General features: G+C 49.6%; 1 protein-coding gene across 6 annotated transcripts in view; it reads left to right on the top strand.

Annotated features, from left to right (window-relative positions):
* Window positions 1–24,736, top strand: part of LOC120935982 (whey acidic protein-like) — a 140,171-nt gene that overhangs the window by 44,346 nt on the left and 71,089 nt on the right. For 2 of the 6 annotated variants that reach the window (XM_040348039.1, XM_040348036.1), the window contains exons 1-3: window positions 7,350–7,467; window positions 10,963–11,103; window positions 21,398–21,535. In XM_040348039.1, coding sequence (XP_040203973.1) covers window positions 7,398–7,467; window positions 10,963–11,103; window positions 21,398–21,535 — 349 coding nt within the window. In that variant the 5' untranslated portion in view covers window positions 7,350–7,397. Of the gene's footprint in view, window positions 1–7,338; window positions 7,468–10,962; window positions 11,104–21,397; window positions 21,536–24,736 lie in introns of those variants that run through there. The other 4 variants (XM_040348038.1, XM_040348040.1, XM_040348037.1 and 1 more) reach the window with 3 other exon arrangements.

Below are 24,736 nucleotides of genomic sequence, written 5' to 3' on the forward strand. Positions count from 1 at the left end.
ACTGAGCCCATAACTGCAGCCTTATCGTGACCCATAATCGCAGCCTCACCATGCATGCCCATAACTGCGGCCTCACTGTGCCTATAACTGCAGCATCACTGTGCCCATAATCACAGCCTTACCGTGCCCATAATCGCAGCCTTACCATGCCCATAATTGCAGCCTTACCGTGACCCATAATCACAGCCTTACAGTGCCTGTGCCTGGATTACACACAGCAGGCATCTCCCACTGTGTGTCTCGGAGCTCAGTGTGAAGTTTGGCCGCGCTGTGACAAAAGTCCCGCCCTCCTCCTAGATCTGCTCGTGTGATAGACGCATTGTTCTGTCTATCACACAAGCTGATCTAGGAGGAGGGCGGAACTTTTGTCACAGTGCACCCGAACTTCACACTGAGTTCCGAGACGCACAGTGGGAAATGCCTGCTGTGTGTGACATGTAGAGGGGGAGGAGGAGGAGGGAGGGGAGTGCTGCAGCCATAGCCTAGCGCAAAGCGATCCCAGGGCAGGCAGCCTACCGGGAAATGTATTGGATTTGGACCCATTTCTGCAGAACAAAATATAGATGCAGTTTTGATGGATAAAAAGCTAAGCATTTTTTTATGTTGACACCCCTTAAAAATCTGTGTATTAAGATTACAATTATTATATGCAATATCAAGTTTGTGACAATAAGAGAATTGAATAAACAATGATTGTCAATTTTACACAGGATAAGTAAATGTGTCCCGTGGTTTTCCTTTAAGAAGAGAAGTAGCTGGTTAGAACTTATTGTTCCTGACAATCATCACATCCCTATGGCCCAGTGTCAGTTTACTTAGTGGTTTAAACTTCCTTCATTGTGGATTCAGGATATTGCATGAAAACTAAAATAAGTCCATTTCTACAGTCAGTGCCCTGAGGCAGGGAACATTGCCATTAAGTCAGTCTGTATTTCTATGTATCTGGAACGGTTCTATTTGTTATGGTGCAATGCCCAACCTTATGAGTAATAGAACTGCCTTTGTTTTCTCTATACTAGCTGCTTAGTTCGTCTTGTGTTATATCCAGATTTTGGTGTGTTGGGGTGTCCGGTGACCCTGTTCTGCTATTCATGGTAATTAAATTCAACTGTAATTTTAAAGCTCTTAAAACCCCTACAATATGCAAACAGAGCTACGAGAATGGATGTAGGATCCCTTCACTCTTAAAACATATGTAATATAAAAAATGTAATCTATTGCAGCTTACCAGTCCTTAGTAGGGATGAGCTTCGAGTTCGAGTCAAACTCATGTTCGACTCGAACATTGCCTGTTCGCCTGTTGGGCGAACAACGAACAATTAGGGGTGTTCGCGGCAAGTTCGAAAAGCCGCGGAACACCCTGTTAAAGTCTATGGGAGAAATCTAAAGTGTTAATTTTAAAGGCTAATATGCAATTTATTGTCCTAAAAAGTGTTTGGGGACCTGGGTCCTGCCCCAGGAAACATGTATCAATGCAAAAGAAAGTTTTAAAAACTGCCGTTTTTTTAGGAGCAGTGAATTTAATAATGCTAAAAGTGAAACAATAAAAGTGTAATATTACTTTAAATTTCGTACCTAGGGGGGGTGTAAAGTCAGCATGTGAAAAAGCGCATGTTTCCCGTACATAGAACTGTCCCTGCACAAAGTGTCATTTCTGAAAGAAAAAAAGCCATTTAAAACCGGCTTTGCGGCTCTAATGAATTGTCGGCTCTTTCAATTACAGAGATGATACATTCATAAAGAAAAAAAAATGTGTGGGGGTCCCCCAAATTAAATTACCAGGCCCTTCAGGTCTGGAATGGATATTAAGGGGAACCCCGCCGTAAAAAAAAAAAAAAAAATGACGTAGGGTTCCCCGCAAATATCCATACCAGGCCCTTCAGGTCTGGTGTGGATTTTAAGGGGAACTCCACCCCAAATTTAAAAAAAAATTACCCTTATCCGAGCACGTTAACCTGGCTGGCCGCAGAAAAGAGGGGGGGACGCGCTGGAGCTGTGACATTACTTATATAGGGGAAGACCCTGAAAGACAGGGCTTTCCCAGTGACGTACGAGGGTGCGTCAGAGGGGGCGGGGTCACGTGACGGGTGGCCGCTTCCCCAATATAAGTAATGTCACAGCTCCAGCGCGTCATTCCGCTGGGCTGTGTCCAGCGGAGAGTGGAGCTACCCTGCTGCGCTCTGGACGGATGTATCTTCTGCATAGCTGGACCGGACCGCTGATCATCCGTCGCTGGAGAGATCATCCGTCGCTGGATAGGAGACAGTGGATTCACATCGCTGGATTTTTTTTTTTATTAATAAAGGATTTTTTTCTACGGTGTCTGTGTGTTTTTTTTAACTATTTACACTTCCTTCGTGAACAGTGTACCCCATTACCAATTCACATAGGGGGGGCCAGGATCTGGGGGTCCCCTTTGTTAAAGGGGTCTTCCAGATTCTGATAAGCCCCCCGCCCGCAGATCCCCACAACCACCGGGCAAGGGTTGTGGGGATGAGGCCCTTGTCCCCATCAACATGGGGACATCCTCCCCATGTTGAGGGCATGTGGCCTGGTGCGGTTCAGGAGAGGGGGGGGGGCGCACTCTGTCCCCCCCTCTTTTCTGCGGCCGGCCAGGTTAACATGCTCGGATAAGGGGTCTGGTGTGGATTTTTAGGGGGACTCCACGCCATTTTTTTTTTATTTGGGGTGGAGTTCCCTTTAAAATCCACACCAGACCTGAAGGGCCTGGTATGGATATTTGCGGGGAACCCTACGTCATTTTTTTTTTTTTTTTACGGCGGGGTTCCCCTTAATATCCATTCCAGACCTGAAGGGCCTGGTAATTTAATTTGGGGGACCCCACACATTTTTTTTTCTTTATGAATGAATCATCTCTGTAATTGAAAGAGCCGACAATTCATTAGAGCCGCAAAGCCGGTTTTAAATGCCTTTTTTTCTTTCAGAAATGACACTTTGTGCAGGGACAGTTCAATGTACGGGAAACATGCGCTTTTTCACATGCTGACTTTAAACCCTCCCTAGTTACGAAATTTAAAGTAATATTACACTTCTATTGTTTCACTTTTAGCATTATTAAATTCACTGCTCCTGAAAAAACGGCCGTTTAAAAAAAAAAAAATTGCATTGATACATGTCCCCTGGGACAGGACCCGGGTCCCCAAACACTTTTTAGGACAATAACTTGCATATTAGCCTTTAAAATGAACACTTTAGATTTCAAATGTTCGAGTCCCATAGACTTTAACGGGGTTCTAATGTTCACACGAACATTTGGTGTGTTCGCAAGTTCTGATGCGAACCGAACAGGGGGGTGTTCGGCTCATCCTTAGTCCACAGATGTGGTGGCTACAATAATTTTTTTTTTCAGGCAGGTGTAGCGCTCTCCTAAGTTCTTGGCTCCTTCTGTAATCAGGGGGGCAGTGATTGTTTAGTTTGGTCTGTTTAGAGCTTCACAGGCTGAGAGTTCGATTGTTTCCCGCTGCCTGTAGAAGTTTCTAGAGCTCTGGGAGGGAGAAATCAAATGACCAGCCTGAAGATTGAGCAGGGCCTAGTCGATCCCTGGTGAGGTGTACCCAGATGGTGGCTGGAATAATGTCTGAAGCCCTCAGGAGATTGTATTTTTCCCCTCAGAGGAGATGGATCTATGATCTGAGAGAAGGTGGAGGAGGCTGCCTGTACCTTTGGACTGGATGCTGGACTGCTTTACAAGAAGTTGCACCTATGGACTGATCCTTGTCCTCCCGAGAATGCACCGCCTGTGCGCCTCCTGCAGGGAGCATGTGGCGCACTCTGTCATCAGCGAGTCCACGTAATCAGCTGTCAGCCAATCACAGCTGATCATGTGATGTAAACAGAAGATCGAAATTAGATTTTTTTTCCCTCACGCTGGCAGCGTAAGGAGAAAAAGAAAGCTGATTACCACGTTATGTCAGAGGGACACGGACACCAACAACTGCTAAGAAGTGCCCACCAGTGCCACCTGCCAGTGCCCACCAGTGCCACCTATCAGTGCCCACCAGTGCCACCTATCAATGCCCACCAGTGCCACATATCACTGCCCATTAGTGCTACCAAGCAGTCTCTATCAGTGCCTCATCATCAATATCACCTCTCAGTGCTGCCTATCAGTGTCACTTACCAGTGCCTATCAGTGCCACCTATAAGTGCTGCCTATCAGAACCCCCCCTCAGTGCCCTTCAGTAACATCCAACCAGTACCCTTGAGTACCAACCATCAGTGCCACCTCTCAGTGCCATCTATCAGTGTCCACCAGTGCCGCCTATCAGTGCCCTTCAATGCCACTCATAAGTGCCACCTATCAGTGCCCATCAGTGCCATCTATCAGTGCCCACCAGTGCCACCTCATCAGTGCCAGTATTCTGTCAAATACTTCAACCCGTCAGAAACTCCAACCACGTCACTTCCGGTTTCTTTAAAACATTAGTGATTGGATATTTTTATGAATTTCTGTATGGACACAACATCGGCAACCGAATAGAGTCTGGTACTGGATGATTTAGCTATTTTTACACCACAGCAGCTAACAAAGGCAAAGTTGTCACCACCATTTTGTTGGCTAGTATCGGTGCAGAGTAACAATCTCTGCTCATAATATCGTGCACCGGACTCTATTCAGTTTCCCGGTGTTGTGTCCAAACAGGAATTAGTCAAAAACTCCAATTACTTCTGGTTTAAAGAAACTGGAAGTTAAGTGGTTGGAGTTTCTGACAAGTTACATAATATGACAGAACATCACCTATCAGTGCCTATTGGTACCACCTTATCAGTGCCCATCAGTACTGCCTTATCAGTGCCCATCAGTGCAGCCTCATCAGTGCATATCAATGAAGGAGAAAAATTACCTGTTTGCGGGCTTTCACACTGGAACGGTGCGCTAGCAGGACGGTAAAAAAAGTCCTGCTAGCAGCATCTTTGGAGCGGTGAAGGTGCGGTGTGTATACCGCTCCTCCACTGCTCCTGCCTATTGAAATCAATGGGGCACCGCTGCTATCCCGCCGACAAAGCGCCTCTGCACAGGCGCTTTGCGGTGGTTTTTAACCCTTTTCTCGGCTGCTAGCTGTGGTAAAACCGCCCCGCTAGCAGCCGAATATCGCCGCAAAATTGACGGTAAAGCGCTGCTAAAAATGGCGGCGCTTTACCGCCCATGCCGCCCCAGTGTGAAAGGGGCCTTATACTCAGTTGTGATGTGACGCTACCCTTATATCAAGACAATCGCTTGTATATCAAGTCAAAATTTGTTAAAAGTTTTTGCTTGTCTTGCCAAACGCTCTCAAACCAAGGTACTCTCAAACCAAGGTTTTACTTTTTCTTTTACCATTCCCCCAAAACCCCTAAAACGTGCATTTACCATATATGGTCGAGTATAAGCCAACCCGAATATAAGCCGAGGCACCTAATTTTACCACAAAAAAAATGGAAAAACGTATTGACTCGAGTATAAGCCTAGGGTGTCCATCTGCATACCCCACTGTGCCCATGCCTCACTGTTCCCAAGCCTCACTGTTCCCAAGCCTCAATGTGCCCATGCCTCACTGTTCCCAAGCCTCACTGTGTCCATGCCTCACTGTGTCCATGCCTCACTGTGCCCATGCCTCACTGTTCCCAAGCCTCAATGTGCCCATGCCTCACTGTTCCCAAGCCTCACTGTGTCCATGCCTCACTGTGTCCATGCCTCACTGTGTCCATGCCTCACTGTGCCCATGCCTCACTGTGCCCAAGCCTCAATGTGCCCATGCCTCACTGTTTCCAAGCCTCACTGTGTCCATGCCTCACTGTGTCCATGCCTCACTGTGCCCATGCCTCACTGTTCCCAAGCATCACTGTGCCCATGCCTCACTGTGTCCATGCCTCACTGTGTCCATGCCTCACTGTGTCCATGCCTCACTGTGCCCATGCCTCACTGTGCCCATGCCTCACTGTGCCCATGACTAGACTGACGTTTAACATGGGAGTCTATGGAAGGGGTGCCCGGCTTTAAAAAATCGGTGCTCCCCAGCCGTAGGTTCCCCAGATGAAAAACTTTGGAAACTCGTAAAGGAAGAGTGGGGCTACATGTGTGCCAAGTTTGGGATCCTTGCGGTACCGGGTCCCCAAATTCACTGGAGAAATGACTATTTAAAGGGGTGGTTCCCCCTAAAACAAATTTCTAACAATACATTCGGAAGACTGCTTACACTGCGGGTAGGCTGGCATTTTTTTTTTTCCGTACATACCTCGATCATATCGTCGTTTCATCCCTCGGCTTCCGGGTATGAGTCTTGCTGGACCTAGTTGATACGCCCGGGCATACTGCGCGTCGCGACTTTCCGACAGAAGCCGAACGTCATTGCGCAGGCGCCGTATCGAGTCGGCTCTATATGGCGCCTGCGCAGCGACGTTCGGCTTCTTTCGGAAAGTCGTGACGTCAAGTATGCGTCGGTCGGAGGAACGTCAATCAACTAGGAACGCCCACCGCCACAAGACTCATACCCAGAAGTCGAGGGATGAAACGGCGATATCGAGGTATGTACGAAAAAAAAAAAAAAGCCAGCCTACCCGCAGTGTAAGCAGTCTTCCAAATGTATTGTTAGAAATTTGTTTTAAGGGGGAACCACCCCTTTAACATGGGAGTCTATGGAAGGGGTGCCCGGGTTTGAAAAATCGGTGCTCCCCGGCCAAAAAACTTTGCACACTTGTAGAGGAAGAGTGGGGCTACAGGTGTGCTATGTTTGGCCAGTACCGGGTCCCCAGTACCTACGACCGGCCAGTACCAGGTCCCCAAAGTCCGGGAGATGAGGTGCAAAAAGGTGACTTGAGTATAAGCCAAGGGGGGCATTTTCAGCACAAAAAAATGTGCTGAAAAACTTGGCTTATACTCGAGTATATACGGTATTTGTTTTGCAGGACTGCAAAAAAAAAACTTTGAGCTAGAAACATGCCATTATAAAAAGGGACAAATCAAAATAAGGTTTCACTTGGATGAGCTACGAGTTTCGAGATGGAAGAATGGATTTTGGAATCTTTGTCTTGGGTCCCGCAGAACCTTGTGCCAGCGCGGAGCGACGTCATCTTTAGATTTAATAATAGGTGAGACTGAGAGTGCAATTAACATGTAAAGCAATAAAACAATTTCCACACAATGTACTCACACCAATGTACCAATTATTGTTGGCCTGTGGAAGGAAAGTAATTAATGATGTGGCGGCTGTGAATGGGAAAACCGAAATATTATGTAATAGCGGATGTTCTACGTCTCATAGAAGAGCATTGCCGAGCCGACCTGCCAAACGAAAACCGGTTCCTATTCCTGTCCTACCACTTTCCTCCTGTTAGAGTTTCTGATATAAATTCCAGAGAAGGAGCTACGACACAGATATTCACTCCGGTAAGCAGCCATGAGACCTTCCGCGATTGGAGCCCTCTCCGTCCTCCTCGGGATCATCCTGCTTCAAGTGGCGTTTGCTGGTAAGTGGTTTAGTGATGGAGAAGAGATTGGACACATTGGGGTTCATTTACTAAAGACAAATAGGCTGTGCCCTATGCAAAGTGCAGTTGCCCTCTTCAAGTGTAGTTGGGCAACTGGATCTCTGGAACAACTGCACTTGCAGATTGCAAAGTGCACAGGCTATTTGCCCCTAGTAAATACACCCCATTGGGCCAGATTCAGGTAGATCCGCGCAATATTTGCGTGGGCAAAGGGCAACGAGTTTTGCTCTGCGCCCACGCAAATATTTTGATATGCCCGCGATTCACGGAGCAGTAGCTCCGTAAATTGCGTGGGCGCTATGCTAAATAGCCCGGCGTAAGGGCGCCTAATGTAAATGATCCCGCCGGGGGCGGGAATCATTTAAATTAAGCGCGCTTCCGCGCCGAGCGAACAGCGCATGCTCCGTCGGGAAACTTTCCCGACGTGCATTGCGGCAAATGACGTCGCAAGGACGTCATTTGCTTCTAAGTGAACGTGAATGGCGTCCAGCGCCATTCACGAATCACTTACGTAAACGACGTGAAATTTAAATTTCACGAGCGGGAAGGGCGGCTATACTTTAGCATTGGCTGCCCCTGCTATAGCAGGAGCAACCTTGCGCTAAAGTCGCCGTACGGAAACTCCGTACCTTGCGTGCGCAGGGCCCGTGCAACTTTTGTGAATGGGTGGTAGTATGCAATTTGCATACTATACGCCGATCACAATGGCCGCGCCCCCTAGCGGACAACGCAAGAATGCAGCCTGAGATATGAAGGCATAAGGAGGCTTATGCTTGTCATATCCTAGGCTGCAGTCCGCGTAGCGATGTTCCTGAATCAGGGGCATTCGCTACGCGGGAGCAAAACAGCTATTGCGCAATAGCTTCTTGAATCTGGCCCATTGTCTTTTTTGAAAAGAGCTCCCCAGTCCCGGCCAACCTGCAGGGCCGCCATCAGGATTAATGGGGCCCCTTACATAGCTTTAGGCATGGGCTCCCTGGAGCAGAGGGGGGGGGGGGGTTGCTGCCGCCTCAAATTGAGAAGCGGGGGGGCTTCCGCGAATTAAAAAGCAGCTAATGACACTGTCACTGATGACTGTTCTCTCTGATCGGGAACGGTCATCAGTGATGTGTCACTCGTAGCCACGCCCATAACAGTAAGAATCACACCCTAGTACTGGCTTAACCCCTTCAGCGCCACCTAGTGGTTAACCCCTTCACTTCCAGTGTCATTTTCACAGTAACCAGTGCATTTGTATAGCAATGATCGCTGTAAAAATGACAATGGTCCCAAAAAAGTGTCCGAAGTGTCCGCCATAAGGTCGCAGTACCGATAAAAATCGCTGATCGCCGCCATTACTAGTAAAAAATAAATATTAATAAAAATGCCATAAAACTATCCCCTATTTTGGAAACGCTATAGCTTTTGCGCAAACCAATCAATAAACGCTTATTGTGATTTTTTTTTTACGAAAAATATGTAGAAGAATATGTATCGGCCTAAACTAAGGAAAAAAATCTTTTTTTTTATATATTTTTTAATGTTTGGGGGTTTTAAGTAATTTTCTAGCAAAAAAAAAATGTTTTAATCTTGTAAACACCAAATCTGAAAAACAGGCAAGGTCCTTAAAGCGAAGCTCCACCCTAAAGTGGAACTCCCGCTGATCGGAACCCCCCCCCTCCGGTGTCACATTTGACACCTTTCAGGGGGGAGGGGGGTGCAGATACCTGTCTAAAGATACCCAGTACACAGCGGGAGCCAATCGGCAGGCGTAGTGCGACTCGCGCATGCGCCGTAGGGAACCGGGCAGTGAAGCTGGAGCGCTTCATTTCCTGGTTACCTCACCGAGGATGGCAGGGGGGCAACAGAGTGACGGGCGATCGCTCGTCCTCTGCTGTGGACGGCACTGGACTCCAGGACAGGTAAGTGTCCTAATATTAAAAGTCAGCAGCTGCAGTATTTGTAGCTGCTGGCTTTTAATATTTTTTTTTCAGCAGACATCCGCTTTAAGTGGTTAAACGTATGGGTGGTAGGGTGGTTGGCAGGGCTGGACTGGGACAGAAATTTGGCTCTGGACATCATCCAGACTGGCCCACTTTGACAGGTCTCTCCTATGGCGGCCGGACAACTCACGCCCCCCCCAGCCACCCAAGCCCCCTTTCCCCCTCTACTAGCCACTAGCCGTTCTACTTTATTAGAGAAGAACGGCTGGTACTGGTACTCTTATAGGCAGTACCAGTGGGGAAGCTAGACATTATTTCACCCGGGCAAAGAATCAGTTTGGTGCCCCCCCCTATGGGTCAAGATTAGGCAGAAGTGAGAAACTCCCAGGCCATAGCTGTTGAGTCAGTTGTCTGTCCCCTCCCCCATGCTCCTTCTGGTCCCCCCCATGCTCCTCTGCCATCCCCCCTGCTCCTCTGGTCCTCCCCCTGCTTCTCTGTCCCCCCCAGGTGAGCACTGCGGGGAGGGAGAGGAGGTGAGCGCTGCAGGGAGGGAGAGACGGAGGAGCGGAGGGGGGCGGCGGCCCGCTGAACCTGGCCCACTAAGCATTCGGCCCACCGGGAAACTCCCTGTAGTCCCAATGGCCAGTCCATCCCTGGTGGTTGGTTTCAGACAACCTCTTCAGATCATATGTTTGATTCCCAGTCAATCAATAATGATGGTAAAGTTGACACATGAATGGCCTGCTTAAAGCGGAGGTTCACCCAAATAACATTTTTATCAGAGCAACTTCTTTAGACTTGTAACATGTACAGTCCGCAATTTTTTTTTTTTTAGGCTGTACATACCGTATAATGTATATTTCCAATCTGGCTTCCGGGTACTTCTCCCCGCGGGAGTAGGCGTTTCTATTCTGAGGAGGCATGTCATCTGGGAGGTCGCCCAGATGATTGACGTCTTTCAGAGCCGTATAGAGCCGACTAGCAGCTCTGCCGGCTTCTTTCGGAAACGCTGTGACTCGGACGCGCCTACGCAATACGGGGGGGGGGGGCGGGGCCTTAACCGCTGGGGGGAACGTTTTCCTGAAAGACGTCAATCATCTGGGCAAGCTCCCAGATGACATGCCTCCTCAGAATAGAAACGCCTACTCCCGCGGGGAGAAGTACCCGGAAGCCAGATTGGAAATATACATTATACGGTATGTACAGCCTAAAAAAAATAAAAAATTGCGAACTGTACATGTTACAAGTCTAAAGAAGTTGCTCTGATAAAAATGTTATTTGGGTGAACCTCCGCTTTAAGCATGGGCTCTGCAAACTACTTTAATTCAAACGTTGTTTCCTACAACCATGTTTTGTTTTTGGATGGTCCAGTATATGGAGTTCCATATATGACCTAAAGGATGGAAGTGTATGAGCAGGGGGACAGCATTGGCACCCCTTTCCACAATTGCAGATGTCATATTTCTGTCCTCATGCAACCCTTATCACATTTAGGTAATTACATGTGCAGCTGGGGAATTTTATCGACTGCCCATCTCTGTCTTCTTCACAGAAAAAATTGGAAGCTGCCCACGTGTATATGTAAGATGCAGTTCTGATAAAAATAACGATACATGTAAAACTGATGAGGATTGTCTTCAGGATCAGAAGTGCTGCCAGACATGTGGATTCAATTGCGAGGTCCCTGTGTCAGGTACCAACAATTTAAAGTATATTATTATTATTATTTAGGATTTGTATAGATCCAATGATTTGTGCAGCATTTTACAAAATAAAGGGAGACAATACAGTTACAATAAACAAAAAGAAAAAATACTGCGCTATCTCATAGAAGTTAATAATAAAGGGCCATATTCTCAGTGAAGTTACGATGGAGTAAGTCAGATACTCCATCGTAACTCCCTTTTTTGACCAGTGTATCTATGCTCCTGATTCTCAGAATCATTTTCGCATAGATACACTTAAGATCCGCCATCTGTAAGTCACTTACACTGGCGGATCTTAAATGCAATGACGCCGGCCGCCGCTAGATGGCATTTACATGAAGGAGTCATTTGCATATGCAAATGATCCTTCTACGCCGATTCCCGAACGAGTTCGCGTCGCGTAACCGTCGCTAACGTCGTTTGCGTAAGCGGAAATTTAGTCCTGCTATATGGAGGATTAAATTCTCGCGTAGGCCATGTTACGTATGGCGTCGGGTCCCCGTCGTGTTTTTTCGTCGGGTACGTCGTTTACGTAAGTCGTTCTTGAATACGACTTTACGTCAATGACGCACACGTCGGCGTCATTGACGTTTTCCGCCGAGAACTGGAGCATGCGCACTGGGCTTTTTGCAGCCCGGCGCATGCCCAATTCTTTCGCATCGGGGGCGCGCTTCATTTGAATAGAAGACGCCCCCTTGGAGATCCGGCAGGCTACGCCGGGACACTTACACTCCGCTGTCCCAACTTATGGAGCAAGTGTTTGGGGAATACAACACCTGCTCCAGTAAGTTGGGACAGCGGAGTGTAAGTGCCCTAAGCGCAGCAGGCGGATATTTTTTGAGAATATGGCCCAAAAAAGCTCCTAACACAGCAAAAGAGATCAAAAGTTGCTAGTAAAACATATGTGGAAAAAGTGTAGCGCTAACAGTGAATCAATTGTGATAAAACAATCTAAATTGTATCGTGCAACACCACATGTGAACTATGGTATCGGTGATAATTAAAGTCCATAAATCCTTGACTGGATAAATGAATTGAATCAAACTATGTTGAAAGACGTTCAATAACTGGATAAATAAACAGAATCCAACGGTGAGAAGTGAGAAGTCCACCACCACTTATGACAAGGGGCTTACCGGATGGATTGGACCCAGAAAGGCGTATACCTACTAGGCCAATCAAGCTTTGTTAACCACTTACCCCCCGGACCATATTGCTGCCCAAAGACCAGAGTACTTTTTGCGATTCGGGACTGCGTCGCTTTAACAGACAATTGCGCGGTCGTGCGACGTGGCTCCCAAACAAAATTGGCGTCCTTTTTTTCCCACAAATAGAGCTTTCTTTTGGTGGTATTTGATCACCTCTGCGTTTTTTATTTTTTGCGCTATAAACAAAAATAGAACGACAATTTTGAAAAAAATGAATATTTTTTACTTTTTGCTGTAATAAATATCCCCCAAAAATATATAAAAAAACATTTTTTTTCCTCAGTTTAGGCCGATACGTATTCTTCTACATATTTTTCGTAAAAAAATCGCAATAAGCGTTTATTGATTGGTTTGCGCAAAAGTTATAGCGTTTACAAAATAGGGGGTATTTTTATGGCATTTTTATTAATATTTTTTTTTACTAGTAATGGCGGCGATCAGCGATTTTTTTTTCGGTATTGCGACATTATGGCGGACACTTCGGACATTTTTGACACATTTTTGGGACCATTGGCATTTTTATAGCGATCAGTGCTATAAAAATGCATTAGATTACTATAAAAATGCCACTGGCAGTGAAGGGGTTAACACTAGGGGGCGGGGAAGGGGTTAAGTATGCCTGGGTGTGTTCTTACTGTGGGGGGGGGGGGTGGCCTCACTAGGGGAAACACTGATCTTCTGTTCATACATTGTATGAACAGAAAATCAGCATTTCCCCTGCTGACAGGAACGAGAGCTGTGTGTTTACACACACAGCTCCCGTTCCCCGCTCTGTACCGAGCGATCGCGTGTGCCCGGCGGCGATCGCGCCCGCCGGGCACACGCACGGGAGTCGGGGGCGAGCGGAAGGTGACAGGGAGGATGGAGATGACAGGGGAGGGTGATAGGAAGGTGACAGGGAGGATGGAGATGACAGTGGTGGGTGGTAGGGGGGCGACAGGGAGGATAGAGATGACAGGGGTGGGTGGTAGGGAGGTGACAGGGAGGATGGAGATGACAATGGAGGGTGGTAGGGAGGTGACAGGGAGGATGGAGATGACAGGGGAGGGTGGTAGGGAGATGACAGGGGAGGGGGGGAGGGTGGTAGGGAGATGACAGGGGAGGGTGGTAGGGAGGTGACAGGGAGGATGGAGATGACAGGGGTGGGTGGTAGGGAGGTGACAGGGAGGATGGAGATGACAGGGGTGGGTGGTAGGGAGGTGACAGGGAGGATGGAGATGACAATGGAGGGTGGTAGGGAGGTGACAGGGAGGATGGAGATGACAGGGGAGGGTGGTAGGGAGGTGACAGAGAGGATAGAGATGACAGGGGAGGGTGGTAGGGAGGTGACAGAGAGGATAGAGATGACAGGGGTGGGTGGTAGGGAGGTGACAGGGAGGATGGAGATGACAAGGGTGGGTGGTAGGGAGGTGACAGGGAGGATGGAGATGACAGGGGTGGGTGGTAGGGAGAAGACAGGGAGGATGGAGATGACAGGGGTGGGTGGTAGGAGGGTGACAGGGAGGATGGAGATGACAGGGGAGGGTGGTAGGGAGGTGACAGGGAGGATGGAGATGACAGGGGTGGGTGGTAGGGAGGTGACATGGAGGATGGAGATGACAGGGGTGGGTGGTAGGGAGGTGACAGGGAGGATGGAGATGACAATGGAGGGTGGTAGGGATGTGACAGGGAGGATGGAGATGACAGGGGTGGGTGGTAGGGAGGTGACAGGGAGGATGGAGATGACAGGGGAGGGTGGTAGGGAGGTGACAGGGAGGATGGAGATGACAGGGGTGGGTGGTAGGGAGGTGACAGGGAGGATGGAGATGACAATGGAGGGTGGTAGGGAGGTGACAGGGAGGATGGAGATGACAGGGGTGGGTGGTAGGGAGGTGACATGGAGGATGGAGATGACAGGGGTGGGTGGTAGGGAGGTGACAGGGAGGATGGAGATGACAATGGAGGGTGGTAGGGATGTGACAGGGAGGATGGAGATGACAGGGGTGGGTGGTAGGGAGGTGACAGGGAGGATGGAGATGACAGGGGAGGGTGGTAGGGAGGTGACAGGGAGGATGGAGATGACAGGGGTGGGTGGTAGGGAGGTGACAGGGAGGATGGAGATGACAATGGAGGGTGGTAGGGAGGTGACAGGGAGGATGGAGATGACAGGGGAGGGTGGTAGGGGGGTGACAGAGAGGATAGAGATGACAGGGGTGGGTGGTAGGGAGGTGACAGGGAGGATGGAGATGACAAGGGTGGGTGGTAGGGAGGTGACAGGGAGGATGGAGATGACAGGGGTGGGTGGTAGGGAGAAGACAGGGAGGATGGAGATGACAGGGGTGGGTGGTAGGAGGGTGACAGGGAGGATGGAGATGACAGGGGAGGGTGGTAGGGAGGTGACAGGGAGGATGGAGATGACAGGGGTGGGTGGTAGGGAGGTGACATGGAGGATGGAGATGACAGGGGTGGGTGGTAGGGAGGTGACAGGGAGGATGGAGATGACAATGGAGGGTGGTAGGGATGTGACAGGGAGGATGGAGATGACAGGGGTGGGTGGTAGGGAGGTGACAGGGAGGATGGAGATGACAGGGGAGGGTGGTAGGGAGGTGACAGGGAGGATGGAGATGACAGGGGTGGGTGGTAGGGAGGTGACAGGGAGGATGGAGATGACAATGGAGGGTGGTAGGGAGGTGACAGGGAGGATGGAGATGACAGGGGAGGGTGGTAGGGGGGTGACAGGGAGGATGGAGATGACAGGGGTGGGTGGTAGGGAGGTGACAGGGAGGATGGAGATGACAATGGAGGGCGGTAGGGAGGTGAAAGGGAGGATGGAGATGACAGGGGAGGGTGGTAGGGAGGTGACAGGAAGGATGGAGATGACAGGGGTGGGTGGTAGGGAGGTGACAGGGAGGATGGAGATGACAGGGGAGGGTGGTAGGGAGGTGACAGGGAGGATGGAGATGACAGGGGAGGGTGGTAAGGAGGTGACAGGGAGGATGGAGATGACAGGGGAGGGTGGTAGGGAGGTGACAGGGAGGATGGAGATGACAGGGGAGGGTGGTAGGGAGGTGACAGGGAGGATGGAGATGACAGGGGAGGGTGTTAGGGAGGTGACAGGGAGGATGGAGATGACAATGGAGGGTGGTAGGGAGGTGACAGGGAGGATGGAGATGACAGGGGAGGGTGGTAGGGAGGTGACAGGGAGGATGGAGATGACAGGGGTGGGTGGTAGGGAGGTGACAGGGAGGATGGAGATGACAGGGGTGGGTGGTAGGGAGGTGACAGGGAGGATGGAGATGACAGGGGTGGGTGGGCGGTAGGAAGTGACAGGGAGGTGATAAAATGTATGACAGGCCTTGGAGGTGGGATGGTGGAATGCCAGGAACAGGGGGATGACGAGGAGCATGATGATGACAGGAGGTCTGTGTGTGTGGTCAGCAGGGATGTTCGGGGCACCCTCGATCAGGCAGTGACGTCACAGGATGTCGGGCAGCGCCGCGGACTGTCATCACAGTACCTCTCTGATGATCGCTGTTCTGGCAGGTGACAGGTCTTCCACACTACGGCAGTCCGGTCCATCCAGGAGGAGAGAAGGTCAAGGAGCTGCTCGGCGGCGGCGGCGGCAGTCATTATCCGCACTCTGCACAGCACATGGTATGAGATCCGCAGAGCGGGAGAAGGGGAGCCTGGGAGGAGCCGGGGGAGGGGGAGCACATGGATCCACCCACTGACTGGATGCTCGAGGTTGTGACAAGCTCACAGCGCCTCCTCTCCGTCCACAGGACTGCGGCGGTAATGACTACCGCACCTGCCTTCCCCACTAGCCGGGACCAGTCCCGGCAGGCTAAATTATCCGGGACTAGGTTCCAAATAACCGTTAAAAACGGGACAGTTGGCAAGTATGTATACTGTGTGTGTATATTGTGTGTTTATAGTGTGTGTGTATACTGTGTGTGTATATTGTGTGTCTGTGTATACTGTGTATGTATACTGTATGGCCCAGATTCTCATACATTCGCGCTGCTCCTGGGCAGCGTAATATATGAGCTCTACGTTACACCGCCGCAGGTCTACAGGTTTACATCCTGATTCTCAGAACACTTACCTGTAAACTTGCGGCGGTGTAGCGTTAGATTGCTCGGCGCAAGCCCGCCCAATTCAAATGGGGCGGGCACCATTTAAATTAGGCGCGCTCCCGCGCCGAGCGTACTGCGCATGCTCCGTCGGGTAAATTACCCGACGTGCATTGCGCTAAATGACGTCGCCCCGACGTCATTTGCCTAGATGTATACGTAAATGGCGTCCAGCGCCATTCTGGGACGTCTTACGCAAACGACGTAATTTTTATTGAATTCGACGCGGGAACGACGCCCATAGTTAACATTGGTTGCGCCTGCTAATTAGCAGGGGCAACCTTACGCGTCGGGTACGCTACGCAAACGACGTTAATTCGCTGCGTCGACCTCGCGTATGTTCGGGAATCGCCGTACTTACCTCATTTGCATAGACGACGGGGAAAAGCGACGATGCACACCTAGCGGCGGGAAAAAAAATTACTTTTAAGATCTGACAGCGTAACAGCCTTACGCATGTCAGATCTAATGGGTACCTATGCGCAACTGATTCTGAGAATCAGTCGCATAGATACCCGGGGCCAGATGAGGTGTTACGACGGCGCTAATGGTGTTGCGCCGTCGTAACGCCTTTGAGAATCTGGCCCTATGTGTGTGTGTGTATACTGTGTATGTATACTGTATGTGTATGTATACTGTATGTGTGTGTGTGAATACTGTGTATGTATACTGTATGTGTGTGTATGTATACTGTATACTGTGTGGCCCCATAATCTATTGCCTGGGGGCCCCATGAGTTGTCAGTCTGCCCCTGGGAGGAGGTGATGAGGGAGCTAGATATGCAGGAGGTCTTGGGAGGAGTTGGGGGGGACGGTTTGGGTTATATTTTGAGAGGACATTGGTAATGTAGCTTGGTACAGAGTTGTGACTGGATTTGTATGTTCTTATTTTTTTTTAATCTTATTCGATGGGCAACAGGAAGGTCAGTGGAGGGATTTGCAGAGAGGGGTGGAGGCCATTGAATGGAGGTTGGAGGTATGGATTTTAAGAGGAATCCAATAACAAATGTTGTGAGGGTACCCTCTAAATTTAATACATGGTCCTTAGGTCTAATACGGATCTTAAAGCAGAGGTCCGCCTAAAAAAATAATAAAAGCCAGCAGCTACAAATACTGCAGCTGCTGACTTTTAATAAATGGACACTTACCCATCCAGGGTGCCCGCGATGTCGGCAACCGAAGCCGAGCAATCGGCTGCCCCCACCGCCATCCTCGGTGAGGGAATCAGGAAGTGAAGCATTGCGACTTCACTTCCCAGGTCCCTACTGCACATGTGCGAGTCACGCTGTGCGTCCTCACTGGTCCCTGCTCTCTCCTGTGACCTGTGTGTTTCCCAGAAGACAGTGGGGGTGATGGGAAGGGGCGTGACTCCCGCAGGAGTCGATGCCCAGGAGGGTGCAACTGCCTGTATTATACAGGTATCTGCACCCCCTCCCCCTGAAAGGTGCTAAATGTGACACCGGAGGGGGGGAGGGTTCCAAAAAGCGGAGGTTCACTTTTTGTGTGGACCTCCGCTTTAAAGTGGTTGTACACCTTGTACAACGACTTTTCCATACAGGTACGCTTATAATAATGCTTACCTGTAGGTACTAGAAATATCTCCTAAACCTCTACGGTTTAGGAGATATTCACCATAGAAGCCGGCGCCGGCATAATCGGGTACGATCCGTGCCGTTTCTATAGTGCCCGTGCCGTGACCGTCGATTTCCTGCGTGGCAGTGACGCGGGAGTGACGTCACGCGACTCCAGCCAGTAGTAGAGCCTGATCCACGGCCCCCGGAAGAAAGAGGGGTTGAAGATGGACGCGATGAGAGAGAGGGGACATCGCTGACATTGTGGGATTCTTCTGCAGGTAAGTGGCACATAATGGGCTAGTATGCAATGCATAAAAGCCTATTATGCTTTTACTTTGCAGAGAACAAAGAGGAAGTAAAACCCATTAGGGTTTACTTCCTCTTTGAGTAAAACCCTAAAAAAAAAAAAAAAATTACTTGAGGTACCCCCCAAATTTCATCCCAGACCCTTATGCCGCGTACACATGAACGGAAATTCCAACACACTTGTGTTGCATACACACGGTCAGACTAGGGTGACCACGTGTCCCGGATTGCCCGGGACAGTCCCGCATTTTGTAGGTCTGTCCCGGGCACATTCATTCCAGTACAATACAGTGTCCCCGAATGAAACTGACACAGCTAGCCCCCGGGCCAATCTGATGGCCCCAAAAAAGGCCTCCACATCACTGATTTATCTATGTTGAATAATCTTGGACTAATAGAGTTAAGGTTAGGCACATTCAACTGCAGATTCAATAGACACAGATCCCTTTTGTCACCGTCATGTCGAATCTTCTATCTATATCGAACTATTGTCCTAACAAAATGAAAATAAAGCATTTTTTATGTCGGATCTTTCGGATTTCGGACTCTGCACATTCATTATCGTTTGTTAAAACGAACGCGAAAATCACAGAAATTCAGCCGAAAATGCATTCGGACGAAAACAAAACAAAAAAATAAAAAATTCTCCCCACTGTAATGTCCACATCCCTCCCCACTGCAATATCCACATCTACCCCACTGCAGTGGCGTCACTAGGGTTGGTATCACCCGGTGCAAAAAAAAATGGTGTCACCGCCCCCACCAACTATAGTCCCCCCTCAGTACAGACCCCCTCCCTTGGCAGTACTATAGTCCCCACCTCAGTGCAGACCCTCCCCAGCAGTACACCCCCCCTGTACAGACACCCCCCTCTCAGTACATACACCCCCCTCTCAGTACAGACACCCCCCCTCTCAGTACAGACACCCCCCCCTCTCAGTACAGACACCCCCCCTCTCAGTACAGACACCCCCCCTCTCAGTACAGACACCTCCCCTCTCAGTACAGACACCTCCCCTCTCAGTACAGACACCTCCCCTCTCAGTACAGACACCTCCCCTCTCAGTACAGACACCCCCCTCAGTGCAGACACCCCCCAGTAGTACAGACAGTAACCCCCCTCAATGCTACAGACAGTAACCCCCCTCAGTGCAGACACCCCCCCCAGTAGTAAAGACAGCAACCCCCCTCAGTGCAGACACCCCCCAGTGCTACAGACAGTAACCCCCCTCAGTGCTACAGACAGTAACCCCCCTCAATGCTGCAGACAGTAACCCCCCTCAGTGCAGACACCCCCCCCCCAGTAGTAAAGACAGCAACCCCCCTCAGTGCAGACACCCCCCAGTGCTACAGACAGTAACCCCCCTCAGTGCTACAGACAGTAACCCCCCTCAGTGCAAACACCCCCCCCTCAGTGCAGACACCCCCCAGTAGTGAAGACAGCAACCCCCCCCAGTGCAGACACCCCCCCAGTAATACAGACATTAACCCCTCAGTACAGACCCCCAGTCCCCCTTACAGACCTCAGACAGTGGTGTGTGTGTCCCACGAGTGTGGGCTCCTCCTCCTCTGTGGGTGTAAACAGAGAGGAGGGCCGCCACCGGGTGTACCAAGATGGCCGCGGCTCGGGAGCTAGGCCAAAGCCACAGCCTCTCCTAATGTTATGACCGCGGCGGCAATCCGCGGATCACATAGTGTGCCGATCCGAAGGGGGAGACCCGTTCGGATCACGGATCAATGGTGATCCGTTGCACCACTAATTATTACTATTCAACCAACATTAAAATTCTTCTATAGCCCATGGGCGGAGCATTTACCCATAAATGTCCGCTCGTGGCGATCGTATGTTTTTAGCTGATTTGTCGAATCTTCATGTCTCTATAATGTCGAATCTTTTCTCTCTTTGTCAAATAATCTTGGACTAATAGAGTTAGGTTGGGCACATTCAACTGCAGATTCAATAGACACAGGGGTAGATTCAGAAAGCAATTGCGTCTGCGTATCCATAGATACGCAGCGTAATTGCTTAGTTGCGCCGGCGTATCGACTTCTCCTGATTCAGAAAGCTTGATACGCCGACTGCAGCCTAAGATATGACTGGCATAAGGCTCTTATGCTGTCGTATCGTAGGCTGCATTCTTACGCTGGCCGCTAGGTGGCGTTCCCGTAGTGGTCAGCGTAGAGTATGCAAATTGCATACGCACGCCGATTCACAACCGTACGCGCGCCCGGCGTTCGCATTTTACGGCGTTTGCGTTCGTCGGTTTCTGCGTAAGGCTGCTCATGCTATTAGCAGGAGCAGCCAATGCTAAGTATACCCGTCGTTCCCGCGTCGCGATTTTTGAAAATTACGTTGTTTGGGTAAGTGAATCGTGAATGGCACTGGACGCCATTTACGTTCACGTTGAAGCAAATGACGTCCTTGCGACGTCATTTACCGCAATGCACGTCGGGAAAGTTTCCCGACGGAGCATGCGCACTACGTTCGACGCGGGGAACGCGCCTAATTTAAATGATCCACGCCCCCTACGGGATCATTTAAATTACGCGCGCTTACGCCGGCCAGTTTTACGGAGCGCCCGCGCAAATTACGGAGCTACTGCTACCGCGCAAGTAATTTACGGAGGCGTATCGTTAAAACGGTACGCTGCGCCTCCGTAAGAGTGCGCAGCCCTACCTGAATCTACCCCACAGATCACTATTGTCACCGTCATGTCGATTCTTCTATCTATATCGAACTATTGTCCTAACAAAACTAAAATAAAGCATTTTTTTATGTCGGATCTTTCGGATTTCGGACACTGCACATTCATTATCGTTTGTTAAAACGAACGCGAAAATCCCAGAAATTCTGCCGAAAATGCATTCTGACGAAAACAAATGCACATGTCTAATATGAACTTCCAAATATTGTACCGAATTAAGGGATAGGCGTGTATGAGCAGGGGGACAGCATTGGCACCCCTTTTCACAATTACAGATTTCATATTTCTGTCCTCCTCATACAATTCCTATTGCTTTCGGATAGTAATGTGTGCATCTGGAGAATGTTAATGACTGCCAGTCTCTGTCTTCTTCACAGATAAACCTGGAAGCTGCCCAAATATAATGGTAAAATGTGCAACACCTATTGAAGATACATGTAAAAATGACGATGATTGTGAAGAGGATCTGAAGTGCTGCAACCTATGTGGATACAATTGCCGGAAACCCGTGCCAGGTACCAACAATTTCAAATATAATATTATTATTCCGGATTCATATAAAGCCAATAGTTTGTGCAGCACTTTACAATATAAGAGGAGAGAGTACAGTTACAATGCAATACAAGACAAGAAGGTTAGGAGGGCCCTACACATAACAGCTTACATAATTTCTAAAGAAGAGAAGAATCTGATACAAAAACATAATAACCGTGTAAAGGATCAACTGATAATGAAGGCCTCTTGAGCCCCTTAGGCCCTGTACACACATGTACGATGAAACCGGTCCGTCGGACCGTTTTCACCGTACATGCCTGCCAGAGGGCTTCTGTACAATGGCTGTACTAACCATCGTACAGAAGTCCGCACGTAAACAATACGCGGGGCGTGTCCGCGTCGCGGACCAGTTTCAGCATACATGTTTGGTCGTGTGTACGGGGCCTTAGAGAAAGAGAGCCTTGACTGATGGGGGCATGGCCAGGTACAGGACAAGGTGGTGGTCACTCAAGGATTGGTTAATTTTTGGGGGATGGGATGGGCCTGAGCTTGGGTAAAATGGTCGCCCCCAGGAAATTCTTTCGGTAAACGTGCTTGGAAGAGCTGCCCACCCTCCCGCCTCTTTTTTCTATGGTATGTCACAGCTTGCTGCGGTTTTGTCGACCTTGCCAGCATAATATGGCTGTAATGGGCCACATGCCCTTGATGGAAACCGGAAGTAGGCGGCCTGTCCAGCATTTATGGTAAGGACAGGCCCCTCCCCCCTTTGGAATTGTGTGCTCACAGTACAACTGTGACTGGCACTGGTTGAAAAATGTTCACCTGTTATGTTTGCTTTTAATAAAGCTGTGGCCTTGCCCTTTCAAACCTAATGGTTGTAAGCATGGTTATTTAATAGAGTGAGGGGGCAAGGGGGAAGGTTTATATACATCTATGTTACAGTTAATGGTACCTGGGCTCATTGTGCCTCAGCATTCAAGAATGGGAGAAAGTAAAAGTTCAGTTGTTAGGCGGAGGCAGGATAGGAAGTTTCAGGGATGGACCAAAGACGGAGAGAGTAGGAGACAGTCATACAGATTGGTGGAGAGAGTTTCAGAAGAAGAGAACTCTATGGCTGCTTTCACACTGGGGTGGAGGTGGCGTTGGCGGTAAAGTGCTGCTATTTTTAGCAGTGCTTTACCGCCATTTTTGCGGAGGTATTCGGCCGCTAGCAGGGTGCTTTTAACCCCCGCAAGCGGCCGAAAAGGGTTAAAAACAACTCGCAAAGCGCCGCTGCAGTTCCGCCGCACTGCCCGCTCATTTGAATGGGCAGGAGTGGTGGAGGAGCTGTGTATACATCGCTCCTTTACCGCTCCAAAGATGCAGCTTGCAAGAGCTTTTTTAACATCATGCCAGTGCATCTCCTCAGTGTGAAAGCCTTCGGGCTCTCACACTGAGGCCCCGTACACACGACCGAGTTTCTCGGCAGAATTCAGCCAGAAACTCGGTCGGAGCTGAATTCTGCCGAGAAACCCGGCCGTGTGTACACTTTCGGCCGAGGAAGCCGACGAGGATCTCGGCGAGGAAATAGAGAACATGTTCTCTATTTCCTCGTTGTTCAATGGCAAATTTCGGCTCGCCGAGATCCTCGGCGGCTTCACAAGGAACTCGACGGGCAAAACGATGTGTTTTGCCGGTCGAGTTCCTCGGTCGTGTGTACGGGGCCTGAGACTGCAGGGGAACCGTTTTTCAGGTACTTTAAAGGCGCTATTTTTAGCCCAAAAGCACCTGAAAAAGGCGCAAGTGTGAAAGGGGTCTAAAAGAGCCATGGAGGTGACCATGGGAGGAGAGTAATGCCTCGTTTCCACTGAGCGGATCAGTTTGGTACGGTTCGGTACGGTACAATATTTTGGGTGTTTCCATTATGAAAATGTGCCATGAAACCGAACCGTACCGGACCATTCTGGGTCCTGCTTCAGACGTGGGGCCATAGAAAATGGAATGGTTCCATTAGGGCGGAGATGCAATACATTCCACTGATTGGTGGACGGGCTAGGCATTTTTTCTAAATCCTGTATGGTCCCTGACGGTCCGATTTGCAGTGGAAACGCTCATGAGAATAGACCGGTCCATTCTAACCGTTCCAAGTTTACTGACCCAAACCGTTCCATTCAGTGGAAATGAGGCATTAGAGAGCAGAAGGTCTTGGGAGGAGAGCAGACAATAGGACAAATTGGGTGACATTTCGAGAAAGCGGTAATATCTCTTGGGTCAGAGTTGGAAATGGCTTTGTATGTTATTGTTATTAAAAAATATATATTATTTGTCAAACAATTAGAAACCAGTGGAAGGATTAGTAGAGATGGATAGAGGACACTGAGCAGAGCCCAGTGGAGGAACTGGCAGAGAGGGTGGAGGACACTGAGTGGAACCCAGTGGAACAATTGGCAGAGAGGGTGGAGGACACTGAGTGGAACCCAGTGGAACAATTGGCAGAGAGGGTGGAGGACACTGAGTGGAACCCAGTGGAACAATTGGCAGAGAAGGTGGAGGACACTGAGTGGAACCCAGTGGAACAATTGGCAGAGAGGGTGGAGGACACTGAGTGGAAGCCAGTGAAGGGATTGGCAGAGGGGTGGAAGACACTGAACAGAAGTGAGTGTATTGATTGGTAGAGAGGGGTGAAGGACACTTGTTGGGGGGGTGCAGTGTGGTGTGGCGGCAGAAATCACTCCTGAGTCCAGTTGCAAATAACAATACTCAAATTGAAGTAATGGATCAAAGTCACAAACAGCCCAGCAGGAAGGCACCCGCCCCGACTAAGAAGTTCTGTGTGGCAATGTAAACCGGTGCAGGTTTTGATTCGCTAACAGTGTCTGTCTCAGATGGTAAAATGTGGCCTTACGCTCTGTGCCCAACTGGGGAGGATTTCTGAGAGGATAATGTGCCCCTGTCCTATCCCTACTCGTCTGGAGCCTTTCCTTACCACTATTGACTTTCTCAGGCAGACAAGTATCCGGTCCCTACACTGACCAGTCGCAAGGTAGAGGACACTGAGCGGAGATCAGTGGAGGGATAGGCAGAGAGGGGTGGAAGACACTGAGTGGAGGTCAGTGGAGGGATTGGCAGAGAGGGGTGGAAGACACTGAGTGGAGGTCAGTGGAGGGATTGGCAGAGAGGGGTTGAGGACACTGAGTGGAGGTCAGTGGAGGGATTGGCAGAGAAGGAAAGAGGACACTGAG

Source organism: Rana temporaria, chromosome 4 (genome assembly GCF_905171775.1).
Source record: "Rana temporaria chromosome 4, aRanTem1.1, whole genome shotgun sequence".
NCBI classification, from domain to species: Eukaryota; Metazoa; Chordata; class Amphibia; order Anura; family Ranidae; genus Rana; species Rana temporaria.